At 37.0% G+C, this 13267-nt stretch overlaps 1 protein-coding gene across 1 annotated transcript; it reads right to left on the bottom strand.

Annotated features, from left to right (window-relative positions):
• Positions 1-7454: 7454 nt before the first annotated feature.
• LOC124366304 (enolase) lies at positions 7455-12979 on the bottom strand. The gene is given in 8 exon segments (XM_046822744.1): positions 7455-7725; positions 7805-7874; positions 7876-7939; positions 8178-8323; positions 10325-10381; positions 10384-10503; positions 12036-12156; positions 12859-12979. Coding segments are annotated over 7 exon segments (771 nt in total). The 5' UTR covers positions 12099-12156; positions 12859-12979; the 3' UTR covers positions 7455-7474.
• Between the last annotated feature and the right edge of the window lie 288 nt (positions 12980-13267).

Here is a 13267-nt window from a genome sequence, read left to right as displayed (position 1 = left end):
ACTACACGTGACACCCGCACATTTTACACTACAATCAGAACAAATACCTGATCCACAACTACTATTGACATTACATGTGACACCTGCACCTTTTTCACTACAATCAGAACAAATACCTGATGCACAACTACTATTGACATTAGATGTGACACCTGCACATTTTACACTACAATCAGAACAAATACCTGATCCACAACTACTATTGAGACTACACGTGACACCCGCACATTTTACACTACAATCAGAACAAATACCTGATCCACAACTACTATTGACATTACATATGACACCTGCACCTTTTTCACTACAATCAGAACAAATACCTGATCCACAACTACTATTGACACTACACGTGACACCCGCACATTTTACACTACAATCAGAACAAATACCTGATCCACAACTACTATTGACATTACATGTGACACCCGCACATTTTACACTACAATCAGAACAAATACCTGATGCCACAACTACTATTGACATTAAATGTGACACCTGCACATTTTACACTACAATCAGAACAAATACCTGATCCACAACTACTATTGACACTACACGTGACACCCGCACATTTTACACTACAATCAGAACAAATACCTGATGCACAACTACTATTGACATTACATGTGACACCAGCACATTTTACACTACAATCAGAACAAATACCTGATCCACAACTACTATTGACATTACATGTGACACCTGCACATTTTTCACTACAATCAGAACAAATACCTGATCCACAACTACTATTGACACTACACGTGACACCCGCACATTTTACACTACAATCAGAACAAATACCTGATGCACAACTACTATTGACATTACATGTGACACCTGCACCTTTTTCACTACAATCAGAACAAATACCTGATCCACAACTACTATTGACATTACATGTGACACCTGCACCTTTTTCACTACAATCAGAACAAATACCTGATCCACAACTACTATTGACACTACACGTGACACCCGCACATTTTACACTACAATCAGAACAAATACCTGATGCACAACTACTATTGACATTACATGTGACACCTGCACATTTTACACTACAATCAGAACAAATACCTGATCCACAACTACTATTGACATTACATGTGACACCTGCACCTTTTTCACTACAATCAGAACAAATACCTGATCCACAACTACTATTGACATTACACGTGACACCTGCACATTTTACACTACAATCAGAACAAATACCTGATCCACAACTACTATTGACATTACATGTGACACCTGCACCTTTTTCACTACAATCAGAACAAATACCTGATCCACAACTACTATTGACATTAGATGTGACACCTGCACATTTTACACTACAATCAGAACAAATACCTGATGCACAACTACTATTGACATTACATGTGACACCTGCACATTTTACACTACAATCAGAACAAATACCTGATCCACAACTACTATTGACATTACATGTGACACCTGCACATTTTACACTACAATCAGAACAAATACCTGATCCACAACTACTATTGACATTACATGTGACACCTGCACCTTTTTCACTACAATCAGAACAAATACCTGATCCACAACTACTATTGACACTACACGTGACACCTGCACATTTTACACTACAATCAGAACAAATACCTGATCCACAACTACTATTGACATTACATGTGACACCTGCACATTTTACACTACAATCAGAACAAATACCTGATCCACAACTACTATTGACATTACATGTGACACCTGCACCTTTTTCACTACAATCAGAACAAATACCTGATCCACAACTACTATTGACATTACATGTGACACCTGCACCTTTTTCACTACAATCAGAACAAATACCTAATGCACAACTACTATTGACATTAGATGTGACACTTGCACCTTTTTCACTACAATCAGAACAAATACCTGATGCACAACTACTATTGACATTAGATGTGACACCTGCACATTTTACACTACAATCAGAACAAATACCTGATCCACAACTACTATTGACACTACACGTGACACCCGCACATTTTACACTACAATCAGAACAAATACCTGATCCACAACTACTATTGACATTACATGTGACACCTGCACATTTTACACTACAATCAGAACAAATACCTGATCCACAACTACTATTGACACTACACGTGACACCAGCACATTTTACACTACAATGAGAACATGTACCTGATCCACAACTACTATTGACATTACATGTGACACCTGCACCTTTTTCACTACAATCAGAACAAATACCTGATGCACAACTACTATTGACATTACATGTGACACCTGCACATTTTACACTACAATCAGAACAAATACCTGATCCACAACTACTATTGACATTACATGTGACACCTGCACATTTTACACTACAATCAGAACAAATACCTGATCCACAACTACTATTGACACTACACGTGACACCCGCACATTTTACACTACAATCAGAACAAATACCTGATCCACAACTACTATTGACATTACATGTGACACCTGCACATTTTACACTACAATCAGAACAAATACCTGATCCACAACTACTATTGACACTACACGTGACACCCGCACATTTTACACTACAATCAGAACAAATACCTGATCCACAACTACTATTGACATTACATGTGACACCTGCACCTTTTTCACTACAATCAGAACAAATACCTGATCCACAACTACTATTGACATTACATGTGACACCTGCACATTTTACACTACAATCAGAACAAATACCTGATCCACAACTACTATTGACACTACACGTGACACCCGCACATTTTACACTACAATCAGAACAAATACCTGATCCACAACTACTATTGACATTACATGTGACACCTGCACCTTTTTCACTACAATCAGAACAAATACCTGATCCACAACTACTATTGACATTACATGTGACACCTGCACATTTTACACTACAATCAGAACAAATACCTGATCCACAACTACTATTGACACTACACGTGACACCCGCACATTTTACACTACAATCAGAACAAATACCTGATCCACAACTACTATTGACATTACATGTGACACCTGCACATTTTACACTACAATCAGAACAAATACCTGATCCACAACTACTATTGACATTACATGTGACACCTGCACATTTTACACTACAATCAGAACAAATACCTGATCCACAACTACTATTGACATTACATGTGACACCTGCACCTTTTTCACTACAATCAGAACAAATACCTGATCCACAACTACTATTGACATTACATGTGACACCTGCACCTTTTTCACTACAATCAGAACAAATACCTGATCCACAACTACTATTGACATTACATGTGACACCTGCACATTTTACACTACAATCAGAACAAATACCTGATCCACAACTACTATTGACACTACACGTGACACCCGCACATTTTACACTACAATCAGAACAAATACCTGATGCACAACTACTATTGACATTACATGTGACACCTGCACATTTTACACTACAATCAGAACAAATACCTGATCCACAACTACTATTGACATTACATGTGACACCCGCACATTTTACACTACAATCAGAACAAATACCTGATCCACAACTACTATTGACATTACATGTGACACCTGCACCTTTTTCACTACAATCAGAACAAATACCTGATCCACAACTACTATTGACATTACATGTGACACCTGCACATTTTACACTACAATCAGAACAAATACCTGATCCACAACTACTATTGACACTACATGTGACACCTGCACATTTTACACTACAATCAGAACAAATACCTGATGGGGGGGGGGGGGGGTGGGGGGGGGGGGGGGTGGGGGGGGGGGGGGGTGGGGGGGGGGGGGGGTGGGGGGGGGGGGGGGTGGGGGGGGGGGGGGGTGGGGTGTTGTTTGCTCGTCAAGATAATTTGTTATACCTACTACTTAAATCCAACCCTTCCAATCACAATATTTTTTAAATTTGGTGTACAGGTTAGGGATCAACAGGAAATACCTGTTACTTGTCACTCGTTAGATAGTTGTGCACTTGAAGAAGTAACATCATACGGATCCATCACCATTACCCTCGAATGGATGGGTAGTTGGCGCGGTTGATGTTGCTCCACGCATCCCAGTCGGTCCCTTGGTCTGAAGGGATCCTCCTCTATGTCTGACAATGGGAACTCTCCTTGATGAATCCCTGGTTAGATTTTCAGTGAGTTGAGTCATGTCAACCCCATTTGCTCTTTGTCTGAGTTAGGGTTATCTTGAAGTCCAGGTTCGTACTTGGCCTTCCCTACAGCCACACTTATAAACTTCGTTAGCATGGAATAATAAATACCGTATTCTCTAGAATTTAAATAGAAATTAAGGGGTAGAACAGTCGCTAAAATTATTGAATTTTGTTTTTTGTGATTTTACTGAAAAATTCTTGAATTCTTCTTGGGGAAAATGGCAACAACACCACCAACAGTAGCCTAAAATATTATTTTTTTTATATTAAAACACTTGGTATTGTTAAACCACGGGAAGATCTTGATTAAATATATAATAAATATATTGTGTGGTTCAAGTGTTTTAGCGCCATTTTTCTGTAGAGAAAATCGTCTCCAGAACTCGTACCTTCTGTATTCATTCTCATTACATTATTTTATTTACTACGGGTGTTATTTTTAATTTACTCTGCATGCAGTTTATTGAGATCACTGTACTGTGCACCAGCTACGCAGCGCGTGTTATTGTAGGTCTTGGACAAGTTTTATGTTTTATATATATGTGCAGTTAGTTTGTTTACAAAACAGTTCTTCAAGATGGTGCTGAGTGAAGTGTTGAGCTTATTAGTTATGAAATCAGTTTTGCTGTTGGCTGTTTGAAATATAATGCCTGCTAAATGACTTAAGTTATACTAAAAGAAGAACCTTCCTAAGGAGGGAGAATAAATATACTAAACAAACAAACATTAGGACATTAGAATGCTAAATGAAACTGCTCAGTTCTAGCATGTAGTCTCAACTCTAGGTTTATGGAATATCCTAGAGTCCTAGTTTTGAAAGTGCATCAAAGAAAAAAACTTTCCTATTTTGTAATTAAAGCCTAGTTATAAAGAATATCTGAAGGACGCAATATTATCCAATCAAATGGTATGTAAATGTTATCTGTTGATTGTAAATACCCACTAAAGTTACTCTCAATACCTTATGCTAAATGCAAACATTACGCGACTCTAATTTGGCAATTAAAAAATTTTCTGAAGGACTCCAAAGCTATAAAGTGAAAAGGTATTGTTTCAAGTCTTCATTACTGCACACAACTGTTGTTAATAACAAGTATGTCCAAAAGGACAACATCAGTGAAAAGGAAAAAGCAAACTCTACAAAAACTAACATACTAGGTTTGTTTATGGCACCTATACGTTGGCATAGGAGTACGCCTAGCCTGGTGCTCTGAGAAAAATTTATAGGTGCTATTATGTACACATGTACCCTCCTCTAAAGCTAGTCGTAGAGGCTGTACAAGAATGAGATGAGGGTCTGAAGAAAAAGACAATGTAAAAAGGAAGCTGGAAAGATTGCAGTAGAAACCAATGGGACCAGCCACTATGGTTGACGCTGGAGCATTGCTAAAATTTATTTGTACGGTCTTTTTACCATATGAATGGAAACTACTATAGTTTGATTTCAATTGCCGTTTTCCGACAAATTGTTTGTTTGGTTGAACTTATGTACCTGTAGCTCCAGCTGATTGTTTAAGTTAGAAAGCATGATAAGATTTTGTTATCCGCTATGTCTCCTTGTAGCTCCAAGGTACTGTTTAGCTTATCAGATGAACTGGTAGTAAAATCATGACTATAAGAGAACATTCTTACATATTTGTGTACTGAAAGTATAATGAATAAAAAATCATATAAATTAGTGTGGTAAAAAATTACTTGTTTATTGGTACCTGCAATAAACAATCTAGTGTTCTATTGCTCTAAAATGTTTCAATCTACTACAGGACTTCAATTTCTAACTAAACTTAATACCAGAAACATCACTGTAAAAATTGTATTGTAAATATATATCTTGGGACTGGTTAATTAGGATACCTGCCAGGTACACTCCGAGAGTTAGTAAAAGTTAACTCATATATTAAGCATAGGCGACGTTCTCCCACTTTAGAAATCCTCGCTGTTTCTAACTATACCATCTTTTCACCAAGGAATAAAGTCTTGAATTTTAGATTTCAAATATAAATTTTATCACACTGCAAAACACCACTTTTTTCTATATAAACACTAGGAATAAAATTATATTTATCGGAATATATAAACTTGTTACTAATATGCTGTCAGTAAAAGAATTGGTCACAGTGAAACAAGTACTAATTGATATTGTTTTCACATACAGTCAGTTTGATGAATTTTTAATAAAATTATATACTACTTGTCAATGATGAGATATTTCTCATTTATTAGTTGTGTATACTACCTATTATTAAAGGAAAACAAAAAAAAAAACTGCTACTTGGAGAAAGCTTGTTACTGGTTGACTTGTAACGCAGTGATAATTTAAAAAATGTCGGAGTCATTATGGATTATCTGTGAAATTGAAAACATCAATGTTGTTCAAGGTGTGATGAAATATTTTAAAGCTCTAAGAATTAAAATCCATACATTTGGTAGATGACAACTAGAAGTTGGTGCAATGGTTCAAATGTTATAATACAAAGACTGGAAAGGCTACATTTTTCCAATCAAACAACAGAAAATAGGTAATACGAGGGCTATCCAGAAAGTTGATTTACGTCTTGATATAAACAAAAAACAAAGTACAAGAAAAAAATTGTATTATATACATTTGAAAGTGTCACTAAGATACTATTTTTCAACATGAATTCACCATACAAATTTAGGCACTTATCTTAGCGGAGAACTAGTTGTGAAATTCCAGAGTTATTCGTATAAGATTGTTGCCACCTTCGAATCGGTATCTTCTACAATCTTCTCATCGTCTTCTCATAGAGACAATTTCCATCGGTCACAATGCTTGGGCTATCCTCTTCGTTTGTCATCATTCACATTAGTTCGGCGCCCATTTTTAAACCTAATGCACATTGACACACTACACCTTCAGCAATCACTATCGTTCCCATAAACTTCACAGAGTTGGCGATAAATCTCAATTGGTTTATTGTGCTCAGCCAACAAAAAGACTATTACCCACTGCACTTCACAATTCGCAGGATTTTCAATTGAGACACACATTTTAAATTGCTATTATAAAACAACAAGGAGTGACAGTAACCTCTCACTAGCACGGCTGGATAGACACTGAACGGGAAAGGCCCTGATATCAAAATGGCTGCGACAGTTCCACCCCAAGGGTCTACAGAGTAAAACGTAATCTACTTTCTGGATAGCCCTTGTACAATGTAAAGCTCTAGTATCAAAGTACAAACCCGTTTATTAATTTTTTAAATCCACTTTTTACAATCGTGAGGAGGATACTCAGTGAGGTACTCACTTGTGGAACTCGGAGGCAGCAACATCCATTCCGATATCAATCTTGCCAGTGTAACCGGCATTCTTGATGGCCTCCTGGATGAGAGCCAGTCCCTCGTGGTTGTCCAGGATGTTGGGGGCGACGAATCCACCTTCATCTCCCACAGCAGTCGCGTCCAGATAGCCCCGAACTTGGGTGTTGATCACCTTCTTCAGGTGGTGGTACACCTCCGACCCCATCTTCATGGCCTCCGTGAACGAGCTAGCACCTGCAATACACACCCCGTTAGTAACATTCAACCGGCAGGTCTCCGGTAAACACCAGAGTCTAGTGGGTATGTCTCTCACCGGTGGGGAGGATCATGAACTCCTGCATGGCCAGCTTGTTGCCAGCATGAGAGCCTCCGTTGATGACGTATGAAGGCAGGCACAGGCAGGACAATGTTGTTGTTACCGGCCAACTCTGCGATGTACCTAAACAACACCAAATTTATCATGGAGAGTAAATATGTTTGTCACTAGAAACTAGAGCTCACGAACAGCGCTGTCACTTTAAATTATTATTCCAAAGCAATCAACATAAATTATTAATTAATATAAATTTTAAATTAGGGAAAGCTCTTTTAAAGTTTGTTCCGAATACAAAATGGCAGTGGACAATCAATCCAATATGGAAGCTATAACTAAATTGTAATGTAAATTGACACTTACTTGAAGAGAGGGAATACCCTTCTTGGCTGCCCCTGCCTTGGCAACGGCCAAAGACACTCCAAGGATGGCATTGGCTCCAAACTTGGACTTGTTCTCTGTACCGTCCAGCTTCAGCATGAACTGATCAATCTCCTTCTGCTGAGTCACCTCCAGTCCCTGGACGAGAACATCAATCATCAGTTTCCAGCCATTCAACAATACATTCACTACTAGCGTTTCCGATCGGAGACAAACCGAAATTTACCGCAGCAAGTGCTGCCATCTCCAATCAGATACCTTCCGCGATTGTTTTCTACATACGCTAAACTTTCTCAGCATCCCAGATGACGTTTTAATATTTTTATAACAGTGAATAAGTTTAAAACACAAGGGATGTACCTTTAAAATATACTATCAATCATAATTGAGGGTGATACACGCTTATCTCTGACTAAAATATGAGTATGTTCTTTAACCCATTGCGGATCGTATTGTTTTGGTGTGCGGGCACCAACAGGGCACAAGTTAATTTACGGTCAGGCGGCCGAACGAACAGCAATGGTGCGCCACATCTTATCGCTCGCTATTGTATATTAGAAAATTCAGCTGTGAAGGTATTCATTCAGATGGAACATGGGCCTGCTTAGGTATCCATGATGTAGGAATGATAACACGCGAGCAAGGTTCCGGGGTGGCAGGGATGACATGTGAATCATAGTCTAAATAAAGCGGCTCGGGCGAAGCGATTACAACATCCAGCCATTGTCTAGACTAAACCCGCTAACATGTACTTCTGCGTCATTTAGTTCTGTGTCACTAACCTCAAAAGTATTATAATAACAACTGAGGAAAACACCCAATCAGAAGCGCTAAAAAGCAGAGAGTAAAACTCATATGAATGATTTTTCAACTTCGACATACAACTGCGATCTGTAGGATATTTATAAAACTTTTTTGAAAACTCTAAACGTAGACTGTTATTAAATATTCTTAGTTGACAAATGAAGACGATCGCCGATCTATCTGACATTAACAGAACTATTTGGAGGGAAATTTAAAAGCAGACCGCTTTTGCGACCTGAGCTCGTCAGTGATCCGCAATGGGTTAACCCAGCATTAATCATACACAATCACATTTTATGCACTAGGAATCATTCTGCACTATCCTTTAGTCTAGCTGACATTAATAACCGTGTTCTTACTTGATACAATTGGTAAATACTGTTCTAGTAAATTGACAACGGTTAGGTTTTCTTTTGGTTATTTACCGTTTTCCAGAGCAGTATTCTTATACCTACACTTTTTATTGAATTAAACCATATTTACTGTAATTATTTAACTAAAATTATTGTTTTTAGTATGAGTCAGTACTGAATAAAACCTTTTATGAATATATTTCAGTACAACCCAAATTTAAAATTCTTATAATGAATTTTAAGATTTAAAGATATTACAATTTTTTCTTATTAAGAAACATTGCTACTTTAAGACGATTTGTTATTTATGTGTTGTAAGTTCATGATCATGTTTTATGTGAAACAATTGCCTTATACCTGTTTTCCAGGCATTATTTACTTAAACTCAGCTTTCGAGACAAAGTGTTGCTGACAGAGGGTTAAAAGCATAACGATTCTTCACGGGTTTCGTGTTTCGTGTGTAGGAAAGTTCCTTGAACTAAAGGTATGGAGTAACTACACCACTTATAACATTTTATATCATGCCGCATATTCCTTGACTTCTCTTTCTCAAAGATGTTAAACTTAAACTGACGAATGCTAGCATATGCTGGCAAGGCAGAATTATAAGGCCTTGTCACAGTCAGCTTTTTAACTAGCACAAAACCAATTTTCATAATTGTTTCACATCAATAATCGGAAAGAGTTATATTTTTAAAACTAAGCTAATAACCTCTCACACTCCAAGTAAAACAATAACGTAACACATAAAATAAGCTTATATAAATAACTTTTATAAATAATAAAAAAATTTTGCTACCTAAAACTCATATTGAGTTAACATGTTTAGGCTATATTTACACTTAAGTATATCAGGGAGATGTTTAATTACGTTCTTTTATTTTTAAACCAATTCTATTCTATATTTTTAGATATCACTTATTAACCTTCTATACTTCAGTAAGAGACCAAGATCGCAAAGTTTTATCTATAGTTAACTTACAGCCTTGAGGAGGGCAGGAGCGATATCATTGTTGATATTGCCGACCGCCTTGAGCACACACCCTTGCCCAGGTAACTGCTCTTGTCTCCATCCCTCAGCTCCAGGGCCTCATAGATACCAGTAGATGCCCCGGAGGGAACGGCTGCTCGGAACAACCCCAGCTCAGTCACCAGGTCCACCTAACAAGTTCATATCATTATCAGTCAAATCATTTCATCAGCTAGGAAACAACCCCAGCTCAGTCACCAGGTCCACCTAACAAGTTTCCATATCATTATCAGTCAAATCATTTCATCAGCTAGGAACAACCCCAGCTCAGTCACCAGGTCCACCTAACAAGTTCATATCATTATCAGTCAAAATCATTTCATCAGCTAGGGAACAACCCCAGCTCAGTCACCAGGTCCACCTAACAAGTTCACATCATTATCAGTCAAATCATTTCATCAGCTAGGAACAACCCCAGCTCAGTCACCAGGTCTACCTAACAGGATTCACATCATTATCAAAATTCACATCATTATCAGTCAAATCATTTCATCAGCTAGGAACAACCCAGCTCAGTAACCAGGTCCACCTAACAAGTTCACATCACATATTATCAGTCAAATCATTTCATCAGATAGGGAACACAACCCCAGCTCAGTCACCAGGTCCACCTAAACAGGTTCACATCATTAACAGTAAAAACATTTCATCAACCCGGAACAACACTAGGTCCACCTGATGGGTCCATGTCATTAACAGTCAAATAATTTCATCAGCTTGTTAGAACCCTACCTCAGTCACCAGATCTACATAACAAATTCACATTAGCAATAATAAAATCATTTAATCAGCTCGGTACAACCCAGCTCAGTCATTTGACCTACCTAATAGGTCTAAATATTAACTAAAAGTAAAAAATTTGTTTGAATTATAACACAGGTTTTAATAAGAAAGACCTCATTATAATATATTATGAGTTAACTTTTTAACTCTGCTCTTTTGAGACTAAACTATTGTAATTTATATATGCATATTACACATATACACATATTACATATATAATAATTAACTTGGGTCATTTACCATTTTAACCTTAGGTTATTTACACAATAAATACATGAAAAAAGAACAATTATTGATACTGGCATTTTAATGCACATTACCCATTTATCCTCTTTTTCTATACTTTCCCCCCTCACTGACAGACAAGACAAAGTGAAACATTTAAATTACCGGGAGGTGTAGTTGACAGAATTTATTTAATATACACATTTGAATTTATATCTTACTTTTAGAAAATTAAAAGAGTATTAAAAATAACAAGATAAATTTTATATTTAATTACAAAATTAACTATTTACATTAGTTAAAATGTAATTTTCAAAACATTACTTTTTATTCTGTAAAAAATTTTAAACTCAGATTTTTAACAAATACAAATTTCATTATTTTATATTTTTATGATTTGTAGAAACAAACCACAGCTTTTACAATATAAACTGTCACAAAACAAATATGAAACACTAAAATAATTGTGATAATATTAAAATCAACTCTTACCTCAAATATCTGGTACACTGTATAACCACACTCGTGAGGTTGTCAGTTACATCCGATTGAGGTTTCAAAAAGATTCTGCATGATAATACGTATGTTAACACCAAAACTAATTTTGATGTGACTAAAAATACGTAACATTCTAAATACTCTCACACAAGCTCACCTCAACAGTGGGGTTACCACGGGAGTCAAATATCTGGCGGGCATGAATCTTCTGGATAGGCATCTTGGAATGTGCTGCGGAGCTGTAGGATCGGCGGAGGACTTCAGCGACTGAACCTCTCCTGTAACACATACTGAGGTTAGGCTACAAGCTGTTAGGACAGGGCGTCCACAGAAAAACATCTTATGAAGGTGGGTCTTAGCCAGACTGATGAATGCAGACTCTGCGGAGAAGCAGAAGAATCAGCAGAACACATATGGCTAAATTGTCCTGCCATTACTACAGTTCGGAAAAGATTCCTAGGGGCATATATCCTCAGTCCCAAGGGTATTAGAGAACAGAGCCCTCAAATCTGATTAGTTTCTGTAAAACTCTCTGATTTTGAGGACATAAATACAAGTTCGGGAGGCACAAAGGTCGTTTTAGGACCTAAAAGTCCTTTTGCAAGTAAAAAAGTCTCTTTCCCTCAGGAAAAAAAGGCTACAAGCACAAACAATCTCATGCGCATATACGAGGTGAGGAGAGTGGCACACAACCGATCTTACATAGGGTTTCGCCCAGCTCTGTCATTGACGTAACTATATGTTTAGCAAGTCGTAATTTGATTATAAAACAACGTTTAACAAAAAATATTGTTAAATCTACTTAATTTCTGAATACGTGTAAATTATACAACTGCAAGTTGTCTGGGTACTGCAATTGAGTCATACATTGAGTTTCATGTGAACTAAATCATTGTTTACAAAAAAAATTCTATGAGTTCAATATCACTCACTAGATGGAGCTTTAGGCTAGACAGTAGGCTATTCTAGTGAACACCCACCTTTGATGGTAGACTGGTGAGACTGAGTGATACTCACTGATACTCTTCCGAGAGAGCTTATCAGTGACGTCAAGGTGGAGGCCAAGACCACTGATAGCACTAAAATAGCACTGACAAAGTTTCATGTACTTGAACGATACAATCAAAACTCTCAAGGTTATACTATACAATTTATATTGACCATTTACAGTTTCAATTTTGTTACAAAATGCATTATGGTCTTGTTTCTCACCTTGAACAGTATTTTATTCAACATAAGAGAATTTTTAACACTTACTCCTAATGAATACACAATGATTGTTGTTTCCTGTTGAAATTTGTAATTTTATTTATGAACAAATTAAAAAACATGTTGATTAAATTAGTATTTTCTGTAATTCACCATTTTCTCACTGTCTTATTCTGTGCA

This window comes from Homalodisca vitripennis, chromosome 7 (assembly GCF_021130785.1).
Source record: "Homalodisca vitripennis isolate AUS2020 chromosome 7, UT_GWSS_2.1, whole genome shotgun sequence".
In the NCBI taxonomy this organism is placed as follows: domain Eukaryota; kingdom Metazoa; phylum Arthropoda; class Insecta; order Hemiptera; family Cicadellidae; genus Homalodisca; species Homalodisca vitripennis.
Note: the sequence above shows the minus strand (reverse complement) of the source record. Positions and strands in the feature narration are given on the sequence as shown.